This window comes from Phocoena sinus, chromosome 18, assembly GCF_008692025.1.
Source record: "Phocoena sinus isolate mPhoSin1 chromosome 18, mPhoSin1.pri, whole genome shotgun sequence".
Classification (NCBI taxonomy): domain Eukaryota; kingdom Metazoa; phylum Chordata; class Mammalia; order Artiodactyla; family Phocoenidae; genus Phocoena; species Phocoena sinus.
Window position 1 is genome coordinate 7,096,068 of NC_045780.1, and position 26,177 is coordinate 7,122,244.

General features: G+C 36.4%; 1 protein-coding gene across 5 annotated transcripts in view; it reads right to left on the reverse strand.

Annotated features, from left to right (window-relative positions):
- Window positions 1-26,177, reverse strand: part of KATNAL1 (katanin catalytic subunit A1 like 1) — an 81,093-nt gene that overhangs the window by 44,892 nt on the left and 10,024 nt on the right. For all 5 annotated transcript variants that reach the window (XR_004346715.1, XR_004346718.1, XR_004346716.1 and 2 more), the window contains 3 exons: window positions 25,753-25,925; window positions 23,775-23,935; window positions 4,725-4,893 (listed from right to left, as the gene is read on the reverse strand). Coding sequence is in view for 1 of the 5 variants with exons in the window: in XM_032611620.1 (XP_032467511.1) it covers window positions 4,725-4,893; window positions 23,775-23,935; window positions 25,753-25,914 (492 nt within the window). In the remaining 4 variants the exon portion in view is untranslated. The remainder of the gene's footprint in view (window positions 1-4,724; window positions 4,894-23,774; window positions 23,936-25,752; window positions 25,926-26,177) is intronic.

The window sequence follows — 26,177 nt, forward strand, 5'->3', positions numbered from 1 at the left end:
GAAGCACAGCGAGTCCTATACAGGAAAAACCCAAGGAGAAACATGCCAAGACACATAGTAATCAAACTGGCAAAAATTAAAGACAAAGAAAAATTATTGAAAGCAGCAAAGGAAAAACGACAAATAACATACAAGGGAACTCCCATAAGGTTAACAGCTGATTTCTCAGCAGAAACTCTACAAGCCAGAAGGGAGTGGCATGATATACTTAAAGTGATGAAAGGGAAGAACCTACAACCAAGATTACTCTACCCGGTAAGGATCTCATTCAGATTCAATGGAGAAATCAAAAGCTTTACAGACAAGCAAAGGCTAAGAGAATTCAGCACCACCAAACCAGCTCTACAACAAATGCTAAAGGAACTTCTCTAAGTGGGAAACACAGAGAAGAAAAGGATCCACAAAAACAAAACCATTAAGAAAATGGTCACAGGAACATACATATCGATAATTACCTTAAACGTGAATGGATTAAATGCTCCAACCAAAAGACAGAGGCTTGCTGAATGGTTACAAAAACAAGATCCATATATATGCTGTCTACAAGAGACCCACTTTAGACCTAGGGACACATACAGACTGAAAGTGAGGGGATAGAAAAAGATATTCCAGGCAAACAGAAATCTAAAGAAAGCTGGAGTAGCAATACTCATATCAGATAAAATAGACTTTAAAATAAAGAATGTTACAAGAGACAAGGAAGGACACTACATAATGATCATTCCAAGAAGAAGATATAACAATTATAAATATGTATGCACCCAGCATAGGAGAACCTCAATACATAAGGCAACTGCTAACAGCTATAAAAGAGGAAATCGACAGTAACACAATAATAATGGGGGACTTTAACACCTCACTTGCACCAATGGACAGATTACCCATAATGAAAATAAATAAGGAAACAGAAGCTTTAAATGATACAATAGACCAGACAGATTTAACTGACAGGACATTCCATCCAAAAACAACAGATTACACTTCCTTCTCAAGTGCACATGGAACATTCTCCAGGATAGATCACATCCTGGGTCACAAATCAAGCCTCAGTAAATTTAAGAAAATTGAAATCATATCAAGTATCTTTTCTGACCACAACACTATGAGATTAGAAATGAATTACAGGGAAAAAATGTAAAAAACACATACACATGGAGGATAAACAATACGTTACTAAGTAACCAAGAGATCACTGAAGAAATCAAAGAGGAAATCAAAAAATACCTAGAGACAAATGACAATGAAAACACGATGATCCAAAACCTATGAGATGCAGCAAAAGCAGGTCTAAGAAGGAAGTTTATAGTCATACAGGTCTACCTCAAGAAACAAGAAAAATCTCAAATAAACAATCTAAGCTTACACCTAAAGGAACTAGAGAAAGAAGAACAAACAAAACCCAAAGTTAGCAGAAGGAAAGAAATCATAAAGATCAGAGCAGAAATAAATGAAATAGAAACAAAGAAAATAAGAGCAAAGATCAATAAAGCTAAAAGCTGGTTCTTTGAGAAGATAAACAAAATTGATAAACCATTAGCCAGACTCATCAAGAAAAAGAGGGAGAGGACTCAAATCAATAAAATTAGAAATGAAAAAGGAGAAGTTACAACAGACACCACAGAAATACAAAGCATCCTAAGAGACTACTACAAGCAACTCTATGCCAATAAAATGGACAACCTGGAAGAAATGGACAAATTCTTAGAAAGGTATAACCTTCCAAGACTGAACCAGAAGAAAACAGAAAATATGAACAGACCAATCACAAGTAATGAAATTGAAACTGTGATTAAAAATCTTCCAACAAACAAAAGTCCAGGACCAGATGGCTTCACAGGTGAATTCTATCAAACATTTAGAGAAGAGCTAACACCTATCCTTCTCAAACTCTTCCAAAAAATTACAGAGGAAGGAACACTCCAAACTCATTCTATGAGGCCACCATCACCCTGATACCAAAACCAGACAAAGATACTACAAAAAAAGAAAATTACAGACCAATATCACTGATGAATATAGATGCAAAAATCCTCAACAAAATACTAGCAAACAGAATCCAACAACACATTAAAAGGATCATACACCATGATCAAGTGGGATTTATCCCAGGGATGCAAGGATTCTTCAATATATGCAAATCAATCAATGTGATACACCATATTAACAAAATGAAGAATAAAAACCATATGATCACCTCAATAGATGCAGAAAAAGCTTTTGACAAAATTCAACACCCATTTATGATAAAAACTCTCCAAGAAGTGGGCAAAGAAGGAACCTACCTCAACATAATAAAGGCCATATATGACAAACCCACGGCCAACATCATTCTCAATGGTGAAAAACTGAAAGCATTTCCTCTAAGATCAGGAATGAGACAAGGATGTCCACTGTCACCACTATTATTCAACATAGTTTTGGAAGTCCTAGCCACAGCAATCAGAGAAGAAAAAGAAATAAAAGAAATACAAACTGGAAAAGAAGAAGTAAAACTGTCACTGTTTGCTGATTACATGATACTATACACAGAGGATCCTAAAAATGCCACCAGAAAACTACTAGAGCTAATCAATGAATTTGATAAAGTTGCAGGATACAAAATTAATGCACAGAAATCTCTTGCATTCCTATACACTAATGATAAAAAATCTGAAAGGGAAATTATGGAAACACTCCCATTTACCACTGCAACAAAAAGAATAAAATATCTAGGAATAAATCTACCTAGGGGAACAAAAGACCTGTATGCAGAAAACTATAAGACACTGATGAAAGAAATTAAAGATGACACAAACAGATGGAGAGATATACCATGTTCTTGGATTGGAAAAATCAATATTGTGAAAATGACTATATTACCCAAAGCAATCTACGGATTCAATGCAATCCATATCAAATTACCAACGGCATTTTTTATGGAACTAGAACAAATCATCTCAAAATTTGTATGGAGACACAAAAGACCCCAAATAGCCAAAGCAGTCTTGAGGGGAAAAAACAGAGCTGGAGGAATGAGACTCCCTGACTTCAGACTATACTACAAAGCTATAGTAATCAAGACAATATGGTACTGGCACAAAATCAGAAACATAGATCAATGGAACAAGATAGACAGCTCAGAGATAAACCCACGCACGTATGGTCAACTAATCCATGACAAAGGAGGCAAAGATATACAATGGAGAAAAGACAGTCTCTTCAATAAGTGGTGCTGGGAAAACTGGACAGCTACATGTTAAAGAATGAAATTAGAACACTCCCTAACACCACACACAAAAAGAAAATCAAAATGGATTCGAGACCTAAATCTAAGACCAGACACTATAAAACTCTTAGAGGAAAACATAGGAAGAACACTCTTTGACATAAATCACAGCAAGATCTTTTTTGATCCACCTCCTAGAGTAATGGAAATAAAAACAAAAATAAACAAATGGGACCTAATGAAACTCAAAAGCTTTTGCACAGCAAAGGAAACCATAAACAAGACGAAAAGACAACTCTCAGAATGGGAGAAAATATTTGCAAACGCATCAACGGACAAAGGATTAATCTCCAAAATATATAAACAGCTCATGCAGCTCAATATTAAAGAAATAAACAACCCAATCAAACAATGGGCAGAAGACCTAAACAGACATTTCTCCAAAGAAGACATACAGATGGCCAAGAAGCACATGAAAAGCTGCTCAACATCACTAATTATTAGAGAAATGCAAATCAAAACTACAATGAGGTATCACCTCACACCAGTTAGAATGGGCATCATCAGAAAATCTACAAACAACAAATGCTGGAGAGGGTGTGGAGAAAAGGGAATCCTCTTGCACTGTTGGTGGGAATGTAAATTGGTACAGCCACTATGGAGAACAGTATGGAGGTTCCTTAAAAAACTACAAATAGAATTACCATATGACCCAGCAATCCCACTCCTGGGCATATACCCAGAGAAAACCATAATTCAGAAAGAGTCATGCACCCCAATGTTCACTGCAGTCCTATTTACAATAGCCAGGTCATGGAAGCAACCTAAATGCCCATCAACAGAGGAATGGATAAAGAAGATGTGGGACATATATACAATGGAATACTACTCAGCCATAAAAAGGAATGAAATTAGGCCATTTGTTGAGATGTGGATGGATTTAGAGACTGTCATACAGAGTGAAGTAAGTCAGAAAGAGAAAAACAAATATCGTATATTAACGCATGTATGTGGAACCTAGAAAAATGGTACAGATGAACCTGTTTGCAGGGCAGAAGTTGAGACACAGATGTAGAGAACAAACGTATGGACACCAAGGGGGAAAGCCGCAGGGGGGTGGGAAAAAAAGAAAATTCAAACTACCTCCTCATCCTCCTCTAAGTGAACGTGGACTACTATTTAAGATTCAAAATTATTTCCTATTTAATTTTGTCATTTTTTATCTTTAATTATCAGAATTGTGATGATATTTAATACAATTTTGAAATTCAAAGAATGAAAAGCTCCATTTTACTTAAGATTTCTGTGTGTGTGTATTAAGAAATATATACACCTCTGAGGTTACTGACAGTGCAGAATGGCCTTCAAAATGCAAAGACTGCATAGGTTTTTGATTCAAAGTTTTTAAAAAAATCTCTTCCATGTCAAAACCAGGGTCCTCTGAAAAGCCCACTAAAAGTATAATAAGCAACAAACATCACAGGCTTAAAGTGAGTGGGTTACAAAGAGGTAGTCTTGCCTTGTCATCTCTCCCTCTTGCTCTACAATCCTTGTCCCTACTTGTAGAGGGTTTTTCACTCTTTGATATAGGATGTGCTCGGCCTACAGGTCCTCGGGCTCCTCCTCCTGGCATTTCTTTCCTCAGAGGTCTTACTTCTCGATTGGGACGCCTTATCTGAGGTGGCGCTCTGACAAAAAAATAAATACATAAAATTAAAATTAATCAAAGGCAAAAGTATTTCAATACTACATTAGTCAATAAAACTATTAAATCAATAAGCCCACAAGGTCAATTTTTCCCCCTTTTGCCAATTCACGGCTACAACTATTAGGTCAGTTTTTAAAGTGCTTTTCTGTAAAGTGCTTTTTTAAAGTGCTTTTCTGGTTGATACAAACATTAAATATACATATAAATGACACACACAGCAGCAATTATTTTGTCAAAACTAACACTCACCAATAGAGGGCAATACAGACTATTCCTATCTAATAATCTTAATAGTGTTAACAGAAAATCAATTCCTTTATTCATTACTGTCCTAAGCCAAATAAGTAACTTTAAAAAAAAATTATTAAAAGCTGAAAGGACAAGAATTCAAAATATATTTATTTGCATAGCTTACTAGTTTATCCTTTACAACCAAAATGATTTTCTCTGCTTCCATGTTGGAAAAACCATTTCATTCATCAAATTACCAACACCAGGGTTTAATGAAATCTTCTTAATTTATGTGCAAAGTTTATGTGTAAAAATATTACTCATGCTTTGAGGGTGTCAAAAATCAGAGGATCATTCAAATTATACAGGCCCCCAAATGGGAATCAAGAATTTTGATAACTATATGTGGCAAAGGATGTTAATTCTATTTATGGTGGTGATCATTTCACAATATACACAAATACTGAATCATTACGTTGTACACCTGAAACTAATGTAATACATGTCAATTATACAGCAATTTTAAAAAAGAATTTTGATAAAGTACATAAATATAGTTATGCTTACAAAGTGGCATATTTTGTCTAATGTAATGTGAAACATGTCTTCTTCAAATAGTGAAATTATGGGGCTTCTCAGAACAGTATTTATTTGCCTCTCTCTGGGTGTTGGGGGAAGACTCCATCACTTTGTGTCTACGCTTTTAGTTCTTCCTCCCTGAACTGCCTCTGCCTCTGTTTTCCTACCTTTACTCTCTTTACAGCTCTGCCTGTATTTGCAGCCCTTCACATTCCATATGTGTGTTCCTTTTCCACCCATGTGCCAAAATCTATTCTTATCCCTTTTCCAGCTTCATGCTTTTAATTCATCTAACTCATCACGGAGTTTCTCTTCCTGGTATCAGAAAAAGTCTCACATGTGTATTACTCAATGAACTCAGGAAAACAGGAAAATGGATGAAAAGCCAGGAAGGTTGAAAACTCAAGGTAAAAAACAGTTAACATATTGCAGCATCTTCAGACTTCTGGGATTAGACCGCTACATGAAAGTGCTGAGGATGAGAGAGGCTGGTGAAAAGTGTATGTCTTTCTACTAGGTTACCATACACTGACATCTGAATCCTTGGAGTCCAATCCAGTTAAACAGTTATTTACTGAACACCCACACCTGTTAGGAGGTATATATCCTCTACTGTGCTAGGCCCTAGGAGGAGACAAAGATGAATAAGCAACCCTGTGGGGAAAACATCCACAGAAAAGGAGCTTGAAAATCGTGTATAGTGAAATAGTTATAAGGCATTCTCAAATTTAAAGGTATTATTACGTTTTTGGTTCTAGCGCATTATTAGTCTTTTAAGTATTCTGTCAATAAGGTAAAAATGTAATGAGACTGGTAAAGACTAAAAAACTAAAAATGTTATGTTGCTCTGTTCCTAGTATTTCATTGCAACCATTGTTTTTTGAACGAATTTCTGTTTTGTTTTGGGGTTTTATTTGCGGTATGCGGGCCTCTCACTGCTGTGGCCTCTCCCGCTGCGGAGCACAGGCTCCAGACGCACAGGCCCAGCGGCCATGGCTCACGGGCCCAGCCGCTCCGCGGCACGTGGAATCTTCCCGGACCAGGGCACGAACCCGCGTCCCCTGCATAGGCAGGCGGACTCTCAACCACTGCGCCACCAGGGAAGCCCTCTGTTTGGTTTTGATGAAGAGGTGTAAAGTAGAAGAGCAGAACTTTACTGTTTTTTATATATATATATATATATATATATATATATATATATATATATATGTATATATGTGTGTGTGTGTGTGTGTGTGTATGTATGTATAATGTCTTTCCTGAATTGGATTCCTGGCCAAAGACAATAAAAAGCGACTGACAATCTCTTCCACACAGAACACACGTCAAGTCTGCCCTTCTGCTAGCAGCTGCGCCTGCTATTTAAATAGTCTGTCATTGTTTGTGGTCCTGCTTTCTGGAGGCACAGCCAGCCCGAAGCTCTTGCTCACACAGCAAGCCCATCCTTTACAGCTGCGTGCCAGGCTGCTCGGTGGCCTCGCTGAGGAGGGGTGAACTGCAGGGACTCTGGAAACATTTCTTCTGCCTCCTCAGCTTGTGCTTTCCCACCTCAGCTTGCTATTTAGCGGTCACTGAGGAGTCCTGCTTGCAGTCCACATTGCACACACAGCCAGTTCAGTAAAGCTGTGCTGCGAGAATTATGTCAAAGCTCGTTCACAGGCTGCACTCCAGGTGTTCGCTGCTGCTGACCTTGTCCTGCCACTCAGTATTCTGACGGGCTCATAAACGGTCTGAAGGAAACTGCTCAAGAGGCCAGATGTGGCATTTGTGGCAAGTCCCACGTCTCACAGGAAGCGTGCCTGTGCTTTGCAGGTCTTCAGTTCCATCTCACCGCAGTTTGATAGTACATTCGAAACAGACTGTCAGCTTCCCAAAGGACACCCTTGACTCTGTTCTGTACTTCTTCCTCCATTAGGGCATCATTGCCCAATGGCATGCTTCAATTTAAGGACTCAGTGACAGCTTCCAGGCTGTAAAAAATAAGTCTCAGGGCTTCTTTTACTGGTCTCTTTTTAAAAAGACACCTTATTAGTAGGGTTGCACAGCATCGTCAGCCTCTGCCCCAATGGTCAAACACGGGCTGACACCTGCTAGCTTACAGCATTTCAAATACAGAGAATAACTGGAAATCTGCAGATAAAAGAGTAGCATGTCTACACTGAGCTCAGTTCTCCTACTGGAGGATATTTCCCCGCAGGAACGGGAAGAAAGATGCCTTACCCTATCATATGCAAATAAGCCTGACTTCCTCCAAAAGCCAATATTCCCTTTCTAAGCAATATTAAATATCAATATTATATGTAAACGTTCTTACAGCACTGCTTGTAATAGTAAACACCTGGAAACAACCCAAAGGTCCAGTATCAGAACAGATGCATAAATTATTATACATTCACATAATGGGATACTATATTCACGTGAACATGAATTACAGCCACATGCAATAATAATAGATCAATCTCAGGACCACAATGTTGAGTGAAAAAGTAAGTTCAAAGAACACATACAGTATGATTCTAAGCAGAACAAGATACTGTGTGGAGATTAAAATGTATGTGCTAAAAGTATAAAGAAAGGCAAAGGAATGATAAACCCCAAATCCAGGACAGTGGCTAACTCTGAAAGAGGAGGGGAGGGAACAGGATGCAGAGGAGCTCATAGGGGGCCTTCAAGGTAACGCTAATGTTCTTTATCTTAAACTCCATGGTGGGTACATAGATCCTACTGTATTATAACTCCTTATTCCTTACATAAATTTTATTATTCATATTAGTTACTTGGTAGTTAATAAACTTTAAATATGATGAATATAACAATAGCACTAATTAAATTATTTGAGCACCTAAGAAAATGAAATCATAGGGTTGCTACAAAGTTTTTGGCATGTTCTAGAAACACACATGTGGTAGTGATGTGGGCTCAGAGTACACATCCTCAGTTGAACCTACTGTATTACTGCCTGGCAAATCTCCATAAAAGATTGGGCAACAGAAATAGAACCGTCTGTCAGACAGCACCACGCATCCAGGGTTCCAGAAGTCAAAGGGGAAGAGACCTCTTCTGAAGATGCCTTCATTCCACACCATATTTAGAAACAGGGTCAAAGATACTATCACAATTTTCTCCAATTGCTATACAGGCACCTTCTTAAGATTCCCATCTATTCAGCTCTTTCTATTTCTTCCAGCTTTCTGTTTCATGATTATTCTAAATTCTTTGGTTATATCTGTTTGTTCATACATTGTTAGAATTCTAGTATAAGAAAAAGAAATTTGGAACAGGTCCTATATATGCCCAAGAACATAAATCAAATTACTGAAACTTCTGGAAAAGGAAGAAAAATAATCTTACTTTGCTATGACATTAATCTATATGAATTAAACAGGAAAACATACCTCTCCATAGCTAATGAAAAAAAAACACGAGTTCCAAGTAGGTCATACTGATATTTTTACTATAAGGACTTGGGGTCAATATATGAGACTTTGAGTCCAAGAGAAATTACTTGGTAAGAAATCAGGAGGCAAGAAAGCAAAGCTTAAACAGAAATTAGAGGACTTATTATTTGAAATTAATGATTAAGAATTTTTTTTTAAATATTTATTTGGCTGCCTCAGGTCTTAGTTGCGGCACGTGGGATCTTCATTGCTGCATCTTTTTAGTTGCAGCATGCAGGATCCTTAGTTGTGGCATGCGGGATCAAGTTCCCAGACCAGAGATTGAACCCGGGCCCCTTGCATTGGGAGTGCAGTGTCTTAGCTACTGGCCTGCCAGGGAAGTCCAATGATTAAGAATTTTAATGTCCACTCTCATCAAATATATGACTGCTATTTTTTTAAATCAGAAAATATATGTTTATCTAATAAGGACAGGAACTACACTGGCTGTTGACATAAAAACGTTGCAAACACGATTCCTCCCTTCACAGAGAAACAGCATGGTGATCCGGAGTTAGCATTAGATTTAGAATCCTAAACCCTGGGTGCCTTCCTACTCCCAGGTCCACCAATTACTGATTATATGAGCGTACCACGTAACATCTACAAGCCTCATATTCTTCCTCTGTAAATGGGGATGACTAATACTTAACAGAATTTTTAAAATCTATTTTTCACTGAGGTATACCATATATTCAGTAAAATGTACATATATTAGGTATATAACTCAATAAATTTTGGTACTGTATAACCACTAGTAGAACAAAGAGCATTTCCCAATACCCCAGAAAGTTTTTTTCATGGCCCCTGTTAGTAAATATCAGCTGGTAAAGGTAACCACTATTTTGACCTTACTATCATAGATTAGGTTTGCCTGTTCTAGTTTCATAAACTGGAATCCTATAGTACATACTCTTTCAACATTACCTGTGAAATTCGTCCATGTTCCTGTATATAGCCGTTTATCTTTCTTCACTGCTGTGGAGTATTCTATTGCATAAATATACAACTTATCAATTCTATGAATGGACACCTGAGCTGTTTTCTGTTTATTATTAAAGCCTCTATGAATATGGGAATTATCCTCATGGTAAACAGAAGCATTCATTTCTTTGGGATCTGTACCCAGGAGCAGAATAGCTGCATCATAAAGTGTATGTAAGATTAGCTTTAGTAAATATAGCCAACGGTATTCCAGAGTAGTGATGCCATTCTACACTCCCAACAGCCATGTACGAGAGTGCCAGCTGTCCCACCCTAGTCATTCTGGGGGTGGGGTGGGGTGTAATGGTGTCTCATTGTGGTTCTACCTTGCCTTTCTTGAATGGCTACAGATGTTAAACACCTTTTCAACAAGATGCTTATTAGCCATGTGAATATCTTCTTTTGTATAGTATCTGTTCCAGTCTTTAGTCCATTTTTTTCCAACTGGGTTGCCTGACTTTTTCTTATTGATTTATTGATCGTTGTTCTTTATATATTCTATACAAGTCCTTTGTCATACATATGCTTTGCAAACATCTTCTACCAGTATATGGCTTTCCTTTTTTTTTTTTACTTTCTACCAGTATATGGCTTGTCTTAATGGTGTATCTTTTGATGAAAAGAAGTTCATAATTTTAGAATTCTGACTTACTGATCTTTTATCTTTAATGCTTTATTGTCCAGTTTAATAAATCTTTGCTATCCCAAGAAGATGATAATATCCCTTCCATGTTTTCTTCTGGAAGTTTTATTTTATTACCTTTTTACATTTTAGGTGGTGATCTATTTCAAATTAGTTTTTCTATATGATGTGAGGTAAGGGGTTAAGATTTTCCTCACCACATGGACATTCAATTAACCCAGAAGCATTTACTGACAAGACCCACCTTTCCCTACTGAAGTGCAGTGGTGCCTCTTCATAAATCACGTGACTCCATAGAACTTAACCTTTAATAAGTTCCAGTTCTAAAAAGAACTTTAGAAATTTTAGTTATTTGCTATCAGAAAATTATAAACAAATATTTTAGTATGATATATTCCAGAGTCAGTTCAAAATATTAATTTTTCAACAAATATCTGAACTTTTGATGAATGCAAGATACTACACTACGTAATAGAAAAGGCTTTTTTGTATACTGGATTAAGTCTTCCCTCACTATCTAACAAGCAAATCAACCACACTCAGAAACACATGGAGTACTATAAGCCATGCTGATACGAGTCGTTTTATATCCTCAAAGGTACTTTTTGTGCAAAAAAATCTCTTCAAAGGTTTACTTTGATTTTTTAAATATTCAATTTATTAAAGTTAAAACTGCAAAAATTCAGTTAGTCCTTAAAGCTTTTAGATTCACTTACAAATCTTTTTTTATGTACAAGAGTAGCAGATTTTAGAAGTCACTTTTAAGAGGTTTTTGAATAATGCTTGATGCCATTTACAAACCTGGCTAATTAAATGCCACTAAAATTTTTAACATACGTTTATAAATGTAATATATTTTATTTCCTTCTTAGTTCTTCAATTGTCTTACTTAACAAAACATAACTTACATATAAATACTTTCATAAACTTAGCAAGTTAAACTTATAAATGAGGTAAGCCTAATTTCTCCTAAATGTTCCCCAAAAGTACTTAACATAAATTTTCATGTAAAATCACAGATCTAAATTATTCCATAATACACTTAAAATTGGAATTGCATGCTTATCACCCTCATTAGCCATATTGTCTTAAATTACAAGTACATAAAAATAATAAATAAATATGTACATATCCCTTAACAAAAAGTACTACTATTACAGTTTTGAGTCTCTTAGACATTTCTACTCTTAATTCTAAATGTCACTGGAGTTGAAAGATGCTTACCCACTACAGAAGACAATTATCCAAGTTAACCAAGGTAATATTTAGCCAAAAATTTCAGCTGGTATGAGATCTGGAGCTGCAGACATACTTCTCACACCAAATATTATACAGTCCCATTTAATATCACGGGGGCTGCCCTCTTAGCATTTTGATGTTACCCACAACTAGGTATTTCAGCAAGAACAGGGGCGAGATTCTTGTCAGAGACTCTGATGGGACATACTGATCCTTATTTAAAGTTGCTAAGCCAGTCATTTTATCACTTCTAAGGTAGGGGAAGGGGACGATAACATTACTAATTATTTCGTCTAATGGTAGGATGCCACTACTCCCAGGCAGGTTGATTATTTAATTTTACCTTGCTCTTCTTTGGATCTAAAGATAGGCCCTTGCCTTTTCCATTTAACTCTAAAGAGCTTTGAACTTGAAAAACTTAAAATATTTAATTTCTCTTATGTCTAACTCTAAAGACCTTAAAACTAGATGGACAATGGCACTCTTTCAGAGTATAGGGACTACACAACTTTTACAGATTATATTAAAATACTATCAGTTGAACTTTAAATATCTCATAGTTCTTTGTCTAGTTTATAGTCAAGTTCTGAAAATATTCTACTGATTTTCAAAACACTGGAATACAAAAAAATATGATATAGTCTATGCATTCAAGAAGCTTATAGTTTAGCTAAAAATATATACATATTTTATGTATTATATTGGACATCCCTTTCTATCCACATATAAATCCTGCAACTAAAGCCTTGCTGAAGACGAGTTCCCAACTAAACCATAAATAAAAGTCCTCAAAAACAACAAACTGGAGGATAAGACCCTCAAGAACTTATGATAAATATATAGATACAGTTTATCTCTAATGAACTGAATTTTCTATCTTTCAGTTTTCTTTTCTGTAACATTAAAAAAAAATTCTGGATAAAATGTAACAAATATCCTGTTTATATATAGGTGATCTTACCAGAAGATAAGAGAAATACCTAACAGTCAAAAAATAAATAAAATACAGCTGACGGCATGGCAGTCCTTGAGGGTTTCCAGGTCTCAGCCACCTAAGGGCTTGAGATTTAATGAGCACAAAGTGAGGCCTGCGACAAGGCCTGAGGCCTACAAATGTCAAAGCTGAACTGAGACTGGCAAGTGAAGCCAGGACTCTCAAAGGGCAGACTTTAAACACGCACATGGAAGAAACAAGTACGTCTGTCCATCTGAGCCTATGTTCTATATGTGTGGAGTAAGGTACAAGTCTCCCCTAGAAACAGTAACCAGGGCCTGCACTCGTGTGACTTGGGATTTAGTTTTATACTCCCTTAAGTGAAGAAATTTACCTAAAAGTGGTCCAGGCAGGTGACATCCTGAAGGCACCCAGCTGAACCCAACACAGACCCTCTGAGGAGTGATATCCCCCTAAACAAGCCACATATTAGAATGATTCAAACCTTGAAGGGACACTCTCAACTTTACCACAAACAAGAGCCATCAGAAATAACCAAAAAGACAAGGTTCCAAATAACTTCTGATAATAGAACTATCAGTTATGAACTATAAAAATGAATGTTTAAAATGGTTAAAAGCATAAAAAAGAATTTGAAACAAAAGAAACACAAGTCTTAAGTAGTGTTAAATAAAAATAAATCCATATTCAGATAACCTGTAGTGAAACTATGTAACATCAAGGCAAAAAATAAAATCATAAAAACAATGAGAAAAGAGAAGTTATCTACAAACGACAATTAGACTGCTCGTGCAAACCAGAAGGCACAATCCTCCTATCACTAGTGTCATCTGCAAAGCAGAGAGAGAGTGGGGCTGGATATAAGGAGCTGAAGTGAATACAGAACGAGCAGAGGGACAGCACTAGGGAACCAGAAGAGGAGGAGACAAGAGAAGAAGGGGCCACAGTTAGGAAAAAAAAAAAAAAAAAAAGAGGAAGGAAAAAAGAATAGTACAGTGTAACAGAAGCCAAAAGAAGAAAGATGGTAAATACTATCAACTGTTACAAAAGTTAAACACCTTAACTCCTGAGAATTTGGCATATTCCATTTTAAATTAGGAAGCTGTCTTCAAGAAGTCAGTCCCATACTGCAGTGACTAGAGATCCAGGATTTCTACTCATTAAGGAAAGAGAAGCAGTGAATGGCAACACAGGGAAAGTACGCATCACAGCAGTTTGCCAGAGGAAAGAAGAAGGGAGAAAACAGTGGTAAAGTGCAGCAAGGCAAATATTTCTTTCAAGAAAAACAAAACTGATGCGTTATGATTTCATTCTGACTTACCACTATCTTGTTCCCATTCCTTAGTTTATCTCTAATGAATTAAAATTTCTATCTTTCAGTTGTCTTTTCTGTAACATAAAAAAAAAAAAAAAAAGATAGAAATACCAAGTTTTTAGGCACTCATTGTAATAAATACCTAGGATTCCAAAATAAGATTTCAAATGAATGACTACTGAGTTCTGCAAAATAAGACAAATGCTTCCTAGAAAACTTACATAAAAGAAATAAAATAGCCAAATGGAATGGACGTCCCGTCTTGGGACACTTTAGGTGAGAATTTAAACCCTGGAAAACACCTGCACCCCACCCTCACTCTCAGATGATCTTGCTTGCTTTTCTTCCCTCATCGAAATAATCAGGAGAGAACCTCCACAAGCGCTCACCTCCACATCTGCCCACTTCTCTGCGTCCACAGCCTTTATAACTAACTGCCTTCCCTCCAGCTCCTCTGAATCAGCTATCCTGCACCCGCCCCACCTGTACACTGGATTCTGCCTCCTCTTGTCTACTCAGGGACATTGCTCCAGTAGCGCCCCTTTCTCCCAGGCATCGTCAATCTTCCCCTTTCTGCTGCAGCATTCTTAGCAGCATACAAAAGTCTCGGAAACAACAACAAATTTTGATTCCACTTCCCCAACTACCACTCAATTCCTATGCTCCCCTTTTCAACAAGACTCACTGAAGGAACTGCACGCATTCATTGTTTTCAATTCCTCTCTTCCCATTCTCTGAACCCACTCCATTATTCTCCACCATTCCACCAAAACCACTCATCATGGTCACCGGTGAGCTCCATGTTGCTAAATCCAATCCAATTCTCAATCCTTATCTTACTTAACCTACATGCAACATTTGGTAAAGTTGCTTAGAATCTTTAAGCTTCAATTTCTTCTAAAAAAAATAGGGATGATATTAATAGTACTTATTTTAGAGGGTGGTTGTGAAGACCAAGAAGAAAACCATGTAGAGAGTTTATTAGCATAGTACCTGGTTCACAGTTAAAAACTCCTCACTAAACAGAACACTGCTACCTAATTCTTCCCAGAGTCTAAATATAGAGTCCATCCCACACTCCAGAAACAGAATTCTGGAAGAGAATATGACTCCAGAGTGTTTAGAAATGAGTATAATCTCAACCTGCCAATCGTACTCAGCAATAACCTACTCCACCATGTGAAGAGTGACCTTAAAATTTCTTTCTTAAAATTCCATACTTGCTGACGATTCCTAAGTAACTACTACTAATCCCAATCTCTCTTAAACTCTGGTTCTCACTTCCAATTCCTATTCAACAGCTTCATCTAGATGTTTAATTACCTGCTCCAATTCTCTCATTCTCTTATATCATTAATCACCAAATCCAGTCCATTCTACCTCAGTAATGGCTCTCACACCCATTTTACAAGACTGTAAGCTCAGGAAGGCAGGGACTGTATCTGCTTCTGCATCCCACCGTATCCCCACCATAGTACTGGCACCCAGCATAGTACTTGGTATACAATAGGTGCCAGCATCCTAGGTTAAGCTTTCCACAATGTCTGGATTATTTTTCTGATGGTTTCTGGAGGCCAAGGTCTGTGCTGGGGTTTTTTTTTTATTACCTTTATACTTTCCACAGGGCCAAAAATAAAGTTGAGTATATGATGAATGCTCATGAAATATACGTTGGATAGAGCAATAATAGTGTTTTTCTTCCTAAGACTTTAAAACAATTTTACAAAACAATCTCATCATGATGTACATTTTACAGAGGTGAAAAGTGAGGCGCAGAGAAGTGAAATTAACTTGGAGGACCACTCAATTAGTGGTGGAACTGATACAAAAGCTTGCTCTCCTACCTCCCAATCCCAGGAAAATTTCCCAGAGCCTGGGTGAGATACCAGTAAGGATGAGACGGCAGTTTACTGTCTATCGGTACTTGACCTTGGCCTTAACTGATCTTTTCCCGGTGCAAACTGGGATTTAATATGCGAGCAGTTATTTAATCTATTAGGGTACCCAAAGAAAACATAAAGCAACAATTTTAATACCAAGTCAACAAGAATTTCTTCTTTGCTGAAATGCTACAGAATAGCACAAATTTGATAAAAAATCAATCATCCTATCTATCTGCATACAGGAACACTCTATGGCATTTCCCTTGGTTCCAGATGAAATAACGTTAGAGAGCCTAGCAGAGTTCTCTTTTTCAACCTGTATGGGATAAGCCAAATGACTGTCTTCAGGCCTGTGTATCCTGTTGCTACTGCCATATCTCCCAAAAGATGTAACTTTAAAAGACCTAACACATTTATTTTTCAAGTTGAATAAAGAATACTTTATTGAATATAATCTATGTCAAATACTGTTCCAATACAGAAAATCTTAGTTTCATGGCCTCAGGTCTCACCAGCAGAGATCATTTTTAAATGGCCTCATTAAAGAGAATGTGCTTAATAAATTTACATGGAAAATATTATAAAATAATTTAATTAATACAAGATACCTTTTAACTTAGGACACTAAGAATGATCTGGAGGCTTCATCTCTTTGGAGTTTAATTCTCATATTGCCAGAACCTCCCATTATAATCCTACTTTTGTAGTTCAATTTCCTCATACTTAAGGCAATAAATCTAATTCACTTTAAAAGGTTGTTCTGATTTATCCAAGCAGCTGCTGGTAAACAGGATCATGATTAAACCCAGAGGACACGTGACATATAAGGTATAACTTTGAACAATGTGGAAAACCACCACGGAAAACCACCAGTGGTAATGGACATTGCCTCACCGTACTGTAACAGGGAGAGAGGAGAAGTTTTGTGTTAAAGTCCATGAGGTGAAAAGGCAGACCCGCAAGCAGGGCTATCAAACTAGTGGCTAACAATAAACCCAACAGATGCGTCCCGGAAACATTTTGTACAAAACAAGGTAAATTATACTTTCCGACCGGTCTACACTACAATTTCTGTGTGGTACTCTCAAAGAGAAATTTTTAAAATTACATTATTTATTTCATCAAGCATTTTCAGCTTCTTTATTCTCCTACCACCTCTAGTAAGAATTTAATCAAGTGGTTAACAGAACTATATATTATCTATTAGGATATATAGATAAATATCAAAATAGACCCATAGATACCACCAAGTATGTGTAGCAAAGTAACATGGCAGAGTGGATATAAATAAGACTCCTGAAGTTGAGGAGAGCTGGGTTCAAATCCTGGCTCTGCCACTTTCTTGTTCAGATGACTTTGGGAAAATAACAAACTTTGTAAGCTTCAATTTCCTCAGCTTCATACGATTCATATGAATGAATCGTAGGATTCAAAATGACAGCTTCATACGATTTATTCATAACAATAGATCAGCAATAGTAACATGGGTACACGATACAAGTAGCTACTTCAGAGGATCACTGTTGGTTTAAATAAGATAGTGCTTGTAAAACATAAATTGACCGATAACTAGTTATCATGCTCTTCCTAAAAATGACTGCCCACGGGCTTCCCTGGTGGAGCAGTGGTTGAGAGTCCGCTTGCCGATACAGGGGACACGGGTTCGTGACGTGGTCCGGGAGGAACCCACATGCCGCGGAGCGGCTGGGCCCGTGAGCCATGGCCGTTGAGCCTGCGCGTCCGGAGCCTGTGCTCCGCAATGGGAGAGGCCACAACAGTAAGAGGCCCGCGTACTGTTTAAAAAAAAAAAAAAAAAAAAAAAAAAAAAAAGACTGCCCACTTCATGAGACTTGGACATTGAAAAAACCATATTCTCTCTGCCAGAGTTATTCAAAATGTTTCAGAAAACTAAGGATTTATATAGAATGTACAGGAAGGAAAAAAAATTCCTTGAGGAATTTTACAAATGAGGCTATGTCATTTTTAAAATTCTGTTAGTCTCTTACTATTTTTCTGAAAGAATGCTGTAGTCTTTTATTTCAGAGTTGATGATTCACTTTACTTATTACATGCCAGTTACTGTCCTAAGCATTAAATTTTCTTAATTAATTCCATGAGGTAGACATCCCCATTTGACAGACAGTGAAGCTAATGTTTAGAGGTTAAATAACCTGCACAAGGTCATAAAGCAAAGAGGTGTCAGAAGTAGAATTCAAACTCAGATCTCGTGGGCTCCAGTCAATTGTCTTCCCATTACACCAAGAATACCTAAGGACTATATCCACTTTTCACTATCTCTAGGTGGAAATTTTATTACTTTTGTTTTATACGACCTGTAGAAGAAACAAAATTTTAAAGGGAAAAAATTATACAATTTTAACCTCCCATAACTTTTAACCCTAAACTTACAATCTTAATATTTGCTTATTCTGGGCTTCCCTGGTGGCGCAGTGGTTGGGAGTCCGCCTGCCGACGCAGGGGACGCGGGTTCGTGCCCCGGTCCGGGAGGATCCCACATGCCGCGGAGCGGCTGGGCCCGTGAGCCACGGCCGCCGAGCCTGCGCGTCCGGAGCCTGTGCTCTGCAACGGGAGAGGCCACAGCGGTGAGAGGCCCGCGTACCGCAAAAAAAAAAAAAAAAAAATATTTGCTTATTCTATCAGCTCATGCACACATTCTGTGCTACAAACGTGCGTAAAGTTGACTTCATTAACATCTGCCTTACGTAGGTATCACTATGATGTTATTACTTGGTGAAGGATCTGTGGATTTGCTTATGTAAAGATTTTATTCGTAAAGTTTAGAACTGCTAATCCCATGATACTACTCAAGGTATTAAACAGAATTCCTTCACTAGTAGAACCCTGTGGAGTTGCTGGGTGTTTTTCCATTGTTGTTGATGATATATGTGGAAATGGGAATCTTTTTTCCCCAAGCAATATACAGTCTTAGATTTGCTTTTATTAAGGATTTCTGATCCACAGAGACAAAAAAAATACACACAATGGTTACACACAAGGGAAACTTTTTAAAAATTTAGTATGGAGGAAGGAGGTTTGGAGAAACATATTCTGGTCCATTCATCTTCCACTTTCATTGAGAATAACGATTAAAACAAGTATAAAAATAAGTCAGATCTGTGCTATGGGCAGTTACAGGAGGCCAAAGAAAAAGAAATAATTGCGCTGGCGTTTCTCTAATGAGAAGAAGTTTTCAGGAAAGTGTTCATCAATGGGAAAATGCCAGCCACACTTTCTATTCACTCTGAGCCACAGATATTAGATATTAGAGTTATTATCTGTGGCCACTGCCTTCTGAAATACATCATGGTGCTCTAGCAATTACGAACAGGTACTTCCTATACTGAAAATTATTCCCAGGACCAGATGGCTTCACTGGCGAATTCTACCAAACATTTAAAAAAGAATTAATGCCAATCCTTCTTAAACTCTTCCAAAAAACTGAGGAAGAGGGAACACTTCCAAACTCATTTTATGAAGCCAGCATTACTCTGATACCAAAGCCAAATAAGGACACGATGAGAAAAGAAAACTATAGACCAATATTCTCAATGAATATGGAGGCAAAAATTCTCAACAGAATATTAGCAAACCAAATTCAATATTAGCAAACCAAATTCAAATACAACATGACCAAGTGGGATTTATCCTTGGGATGCCAGGGTGGTTCAACATATACAAATCAATAAATATGATACACCACATCAACAGAATAAAAGATAAAAATCATACTATCATCTCGATAGATGAAGAAAAGCATTTGACAAAATACGACACCCTTTCATGATAAAAACCCTCAACAAATTGAAGGAACATACCTCAGCATGATAAAGGCCATATACGACAACAGCTAACATTATACTCAACAATGAAAAATTGAACGTTTCTCTTCTTGAACAGCAACAAGATAAGAATGCCCACACTCTCATCACTCTTATTCAGCATAATACTGGAAGTCCTAGCTAGAGTAATTAGGCAAAACAAAGAAATAAAAGGCATCCAAATTGGAAAGGAATAAGCAAAATTGTCTTTATTTGCAAATGGTATGATCTTAAATATAGAAAACCCTGAAGACTCAACCAAAAAACCATTTGAAACTAGTCAATGAATTCACTAAAGTTGCAGGATGTAAGCTCAACATACAAAAATCAGTTGTGCCTCTATACATTAACAACAAAACATCTGAAAAAGAAACAAAATTATCCCATTCACATTGGCATCAAAAATAAAGTACTTAGGAATAAATTTAACCAAGTGAAAGATCTGTACAGTGAAAACTACCAGACTTTAATGAAAGAAACTGAAGAAAACACAAACAAATGGAAAGATATCCTACATTTATGGATCAGAAGATTAATATTGTTAAAATATCCATACTACGCAAAGCCATCTACAGATTCAACACAATCCATGTCAAACTTCCAACGGCATTTTTCACGGCACTAGAAAGAAGAATCCTAAAATTTGTATGGAAACACAAAAGACCAAAAATAGCCAAAGCAATCATGAGAAAGAAGAACAAAGCCAGAGGCATCACACTTCCTGATTTCAAACTACACTACTGATACAAAACTATAGTAATTAAAACAGTATAAAAACAGACACATAGACCAGTGGAACAGAATAGAGAGCTCAGAAGTAAACCCCTGTCACATAATAGTGACAAGGGAGCCAAGAACACTCAATGGGGGAGAGGATAATCTCTTCAACAAATCCTGTTGAGAAAACTGGATAACCACAGCGGAAAAAATGAACTTGAACCCTTGTCTTACACCACTCACAAAAATGAACTCAAAATGGATTTAAAAGACTTAAAACATAAGGCCCGATACTGCAAAACCCTAGAAGAAAACACAGGAAGGAAGCTCCTTGATATTGGTCTTGGTAATGATCTTTTTAGATGACACCAAAAGCACAAGCAACAAAAGCAAAAATCAACAAAGGGGACTACATCAAACTGAAAAGCTCCTGTATGGCAAAAGAAGCAATAAAAATAAATAAATAAAAAGGCAACCTACCAAATGGGAGAAAATATTTGCAAACCATAAATCAGATAGGGGGTTAATATCCAAAATGTTAAGTAAATATATATAAAGAACTCATACAAGTCAATAACAACAACAACAACCCAATTAGAAAATGGGGAGAGGAACTAAACAGACAGTTTTCCAGAGAAGACATCCAAATGACCAACATGTACATGGAACTATGCTAAACATTACTAATCATCAGGGAAACGCAAATCAAAACAACAATGAGACATTACCTCGCATCTGTTGGAATGACTATTAACAAGAAGACAAGGGATAAGGGTTGGCAAGGATGTGGAAAGAAGGGAATCCTTGTGCACTGTTGGTGGGAATGAAAATTGGTTCAGCCACTATGGAAAAGAGTATTAAGTTCCTCAAAAAATTAAAAATAGAACTACCAGACGATCCAACAATTCCACTCCCGGGTATATAACCGAAAGAAATAAAAACAGGATACTGAAGAGATATATGCATTCCCACATTGACTGCAGCTTTATTTACAATAACCAAGATATGAAAACACTAACAGATGAAAGGATATGACCACTAACAGATGAAAGGATAAAGATGATGTGGTACACATATACTACAATGGAATACTATTCAGCCATGACAAAGAAGGAAACCCTGCCATTTGCAACAACATGGATAAACCCTGAAGGCATTATGCTAAGTGAGTTAAGTCATACAAAGAAGGACTAATGCATGTTATTTATATGTGGAATCTGAAAAAGCCAAACTTGTAAAAACAGCGAGTTGAAGGGTAGTTACCAGGTGCTGGGAGATGGGGGCGGGGGCAGGGAGTTGGGAAGATGGTGTTTAACGGTACAAACTTGCAACCAGTAGTTAAATAAGTCCTAGAAATCTAATGCACAGCACAGCGATTAAACACTACAATACTGCATCACATACTTCAGAGTTGCTAAGACACTATATCTTAATTCCCACCAGAAAAAGAAATGATAACTATGTAACGTGATAGAGGTGTTAGCTAAGGCTACTGTGATAATCCTATCACAATATATAAACATATCAAATCAACAGACTGTACACCTTAAACTTACACAATGCTATGTCAATTATATCTAAATAAAAACAGTGTCAGCTTTTAGCTTTAAACAAGAAATGTATTTCTAAATTAATGACTTTCAGGAAAAAACAAGGTATTTATTATACATACATAAAATTTTCAAGTCTGATCCATCAAAATGCCATTATATTTACTTTGGAACTTCCTATGACTCTTGAAACAGTGCTCTTTGAGGGCTAACAGTCACCTTAATCCAAAACACCTGAGGGTGGCTACATCTAAGGAAAGCACTATATTACTGTAGACCTTAGAAAAGAATCATCATCTAGTGTTTTTATAATGGGAATCATAAAATTATCTCTAACTCAGTGGAAAAAAATCCTGAAGGAATAAATTAACTACATTTCACAGTTCTTTAAATGCTTTTAGGAAATTTTAAGAGATCAACAAGCTAAATACATGATCACAGCTACTACCAAAGGGATATTTATTTTCTATGATGCAACACTCTGGCCACAATATACAACTTCACAAAAAAGGGGACTGAAAGCCAGAAAGACCTAAGCTCAGCTCCTGGTCTAGCCTAACTTACAGGTCAAGGTCTCCCAAACCTCAGTTTCTTTACTTGTGGAATTAATGAAGTTACTCATTCAATGTTGGCTGAATGCCTACTATGTGCCAAACACTGTGTGAGCAGTGGAAGTTTGCTATTTGTTTTGAGTAAATAAAACCATGGTCCTTGCCCTTGCAAAACTCCTAGTCCTGTCAAGAGACAAAGAAACACAACATAACTAGGATGAACACTGTTATGCGAGGGAAACCAGAAAAGGCTGCAGAGAAGACAAGCAGTTTAGCTGAGACTCGAAGAATGAATATGAGTTGCTTAGATGGGGATTGTGGTTATTCCTTGAGGAAGAACAGACTATGCAAGACAGCAAAGAAGAAGAAGAGAGAGGTTTAACGCAGATGATGCACAGACAGAGCATCAAGGAGATAAACTTCAAGCCTTATTGACACACTAGGGAATTTGCCCTTTAGGGCAAATTTAGGGAAAGGTTAGGGAACATTTAGGGAAAGGTTAGGTTCCTTCAACACTAAGGTTCAGGAAACTGGCTGTATGCCCAACCGGATGAACCCAATTTGTCCACCATTTCATCTAAAGTTGTTAGTCTTTTAAAGCAAAAAAGCTCTGATGCTGACATTATGAAATCTAAAAGAACCTGCTTAACTGATAAATGTATCAGTTAAACTAAAATTTAGGACTAGCAATAGATTGCTATTGTTTTGATTACAGTAGTAAAACATTCCAAAAGCAAGACAGATGACAAATGATATACTTCTGTTCTTTATCAAATACAAACCCTGTAAACATACGTGTGAAAATTATAAATAGGTATTAAATTTACATGCCCCCCAAAACAGTTTTTCATACTTTGTTCAAATAAAGCGTTACTCTCTTCACTCTGAATATCAATTAACTATAGAAGTACCTAAAGAGAATGTAAAGTCCCAGTTACCTGTGTTCTGCAGGCACAGGGGGCGGCCAAACAGCAGGGTCTCTAAATGGTTCATCTTGACAGGACACAGGGAAATCTGGGGGCTTGTCGATTTTAAAACTTTCCAAAGTGCTGACAATACTTTTAACTTGTTCATATTCTTCCAATAATTCCTGCCGAACCTTAAAAAAATAGCCTTTATGCTATAAAATATTTATATAAATTGCAAATAACAAATTGCTATAGAATTCTAGTTTTCTTAATGTTGTTCAAAGTATGCAAAATGGGTAATTAAAACATAGTTTAAAAAAACAACTATTTAACGTTACATAGGAGGCCAGGAATTGGTTTGAAGACATACATGTAATATATATCTTTTCTTAGTGCAAGTCGTTATATATCTTTCATGAAGAAATTCTTTCTACCAAAGAATGTGATGACCATTAAGACAATTTAAAACAAGCAACTAAGTTAGTAAGAAGTTAACCATTCCCATAAATCTATAATGTTATGCTAAATACTTTTAATATATTTGTAAATAGCTTCCTCAAAAATTGTCAGCCAAAATGCTGATAGGAAATCAGCATTTCCTATCCCCAATATCACAAAATACAAAATGCCTGTCATGAGCATCTGAAAGTCTGAAGTTGTGTAATATTGATACTAAGAATTACCCATTTCCAATTTAAATTCTGCCTCACCAAGGTCTGACTTCTTTTCGCCTTGTTTAAAATCTTTCAAGTCCTGGCTAAAGTTTATTTTGAGCTCAAAGGCAAGATTTTTCCCATATTTAAAAACCTTCACTGAGGACCAACTATGTGGAAATTCTCATGTTTTCAAACTTTGAGCCCAAACTAATTTTCAAAGACAAGGAGGTAATAGATTGAAAACTACATTTATAAATTAATTTTAACAATTTTAATTTTCTTAACCAGAAAGCACACTTTCCTATAAAGCAGAGCGTAAGAAACTTTCCCTTAACTTTATCTCAAATAATATATAGAAAGGAACATAGAAGGGAGTCACAGAACCAAAGAAAAATCTAAATTCAACTAATATATGCAATTATAGGCTACACTTAGAGAAATGAAATTTCAGAACCTAATAGAAAGAAACATAGTAGAAGTACCAGAACAGAAATGGTCACTATTTAACACAATTAAGAACAGGTCAAAAATATTTCCATGCTAGATTAATAAACAACTCTTGCCTGGGGCTAGGATGTAGGATAGAACACAACTAAAAATTTCAACTTGAGTTAAAGCGAGTGTATTGTTTTCACTCAACATAATTTGGTTAACACTTAAGTTGGAAAATAAGCCAAATTTACCCTGAAAACTTAGTAAACCATCAATTTCTGACCAGTGGAAAACTTAAAAGAAACACTTGAAAGGCATTAGCACATAAATGAAACTTCAAAGAAATGCCTGACTTTGTACTTTTAATTTTAAAAGGATTTTAAGTTTTAAGAGTAAGTGGGGAAATTCTAATTTAAGTTTTTATTAATTGTAATATTATATAACCAAGTTGTATAGTCAAGAGACACAGCAAACATATTAGTGTTTTTTATTAGATTACTGACTCCTTTGTATTTATAAGCAGTCTTTCAAAAGAGGAGGAAATCTTCTTAAAGGAAAAGTTTTTATGAAATGAGTCAAAATTACATGTAAAATGAAAGGGGAAAGGGCAAGTAGAAATACCTTATTTCAAAAATTTGTGATCACACACAATTAGTCAACTTATCAGGGAAAAGAATTAAAAGTAGATTCAATTTGAATTAAATATCTTCAAAATATGTCTCATAAAATATATTATCAAAAGTATATAAAATATTAACTGGGAAAGACAGAAAACTATTCAGAGTACATTTTAAATATATTTCAGTATTCAGACAAATAAGAGCTATTTACAAAAATCTCAAACTAATTTTCTAACTCTTATCTTTCAAGTATAACAGACCCGCTGCCCTCATTCACTGAATACTTGAACGTGACCTTACCTGCTGCCATTTGCCTTTGACAGCTGGGTCTCTGACTGACTGGCAATGTCTCTGAATCTGCTGTATCACCCCCTGGTAATATACCATTGATGAGTCATAATTTCCAAGAAGTGCATATTCTCTTCCTTTCTTTGCATTGTCACAAATCTCAGCCAAATTCATCTTTCAGAGACCTAAACATAAAATATGACTTTTTATTAAGTTTTCAGTACTGACTTTAAAGCATTTCTTATTATGATTTAAAAGATCTGCTTAAAACTACTTTGAAAGTCAAAATGGTTCTCTCACTCTTTGAGGTTATCTGAATGCATCTTGTAATACTGAACAAAATTCCCAATTTTGGAAATACAAAGGAGATCACAAAAGAACACACAAAGAGATAATAAGGAGACAAATTACACAGCTCTGAACTATCGATTTATGTT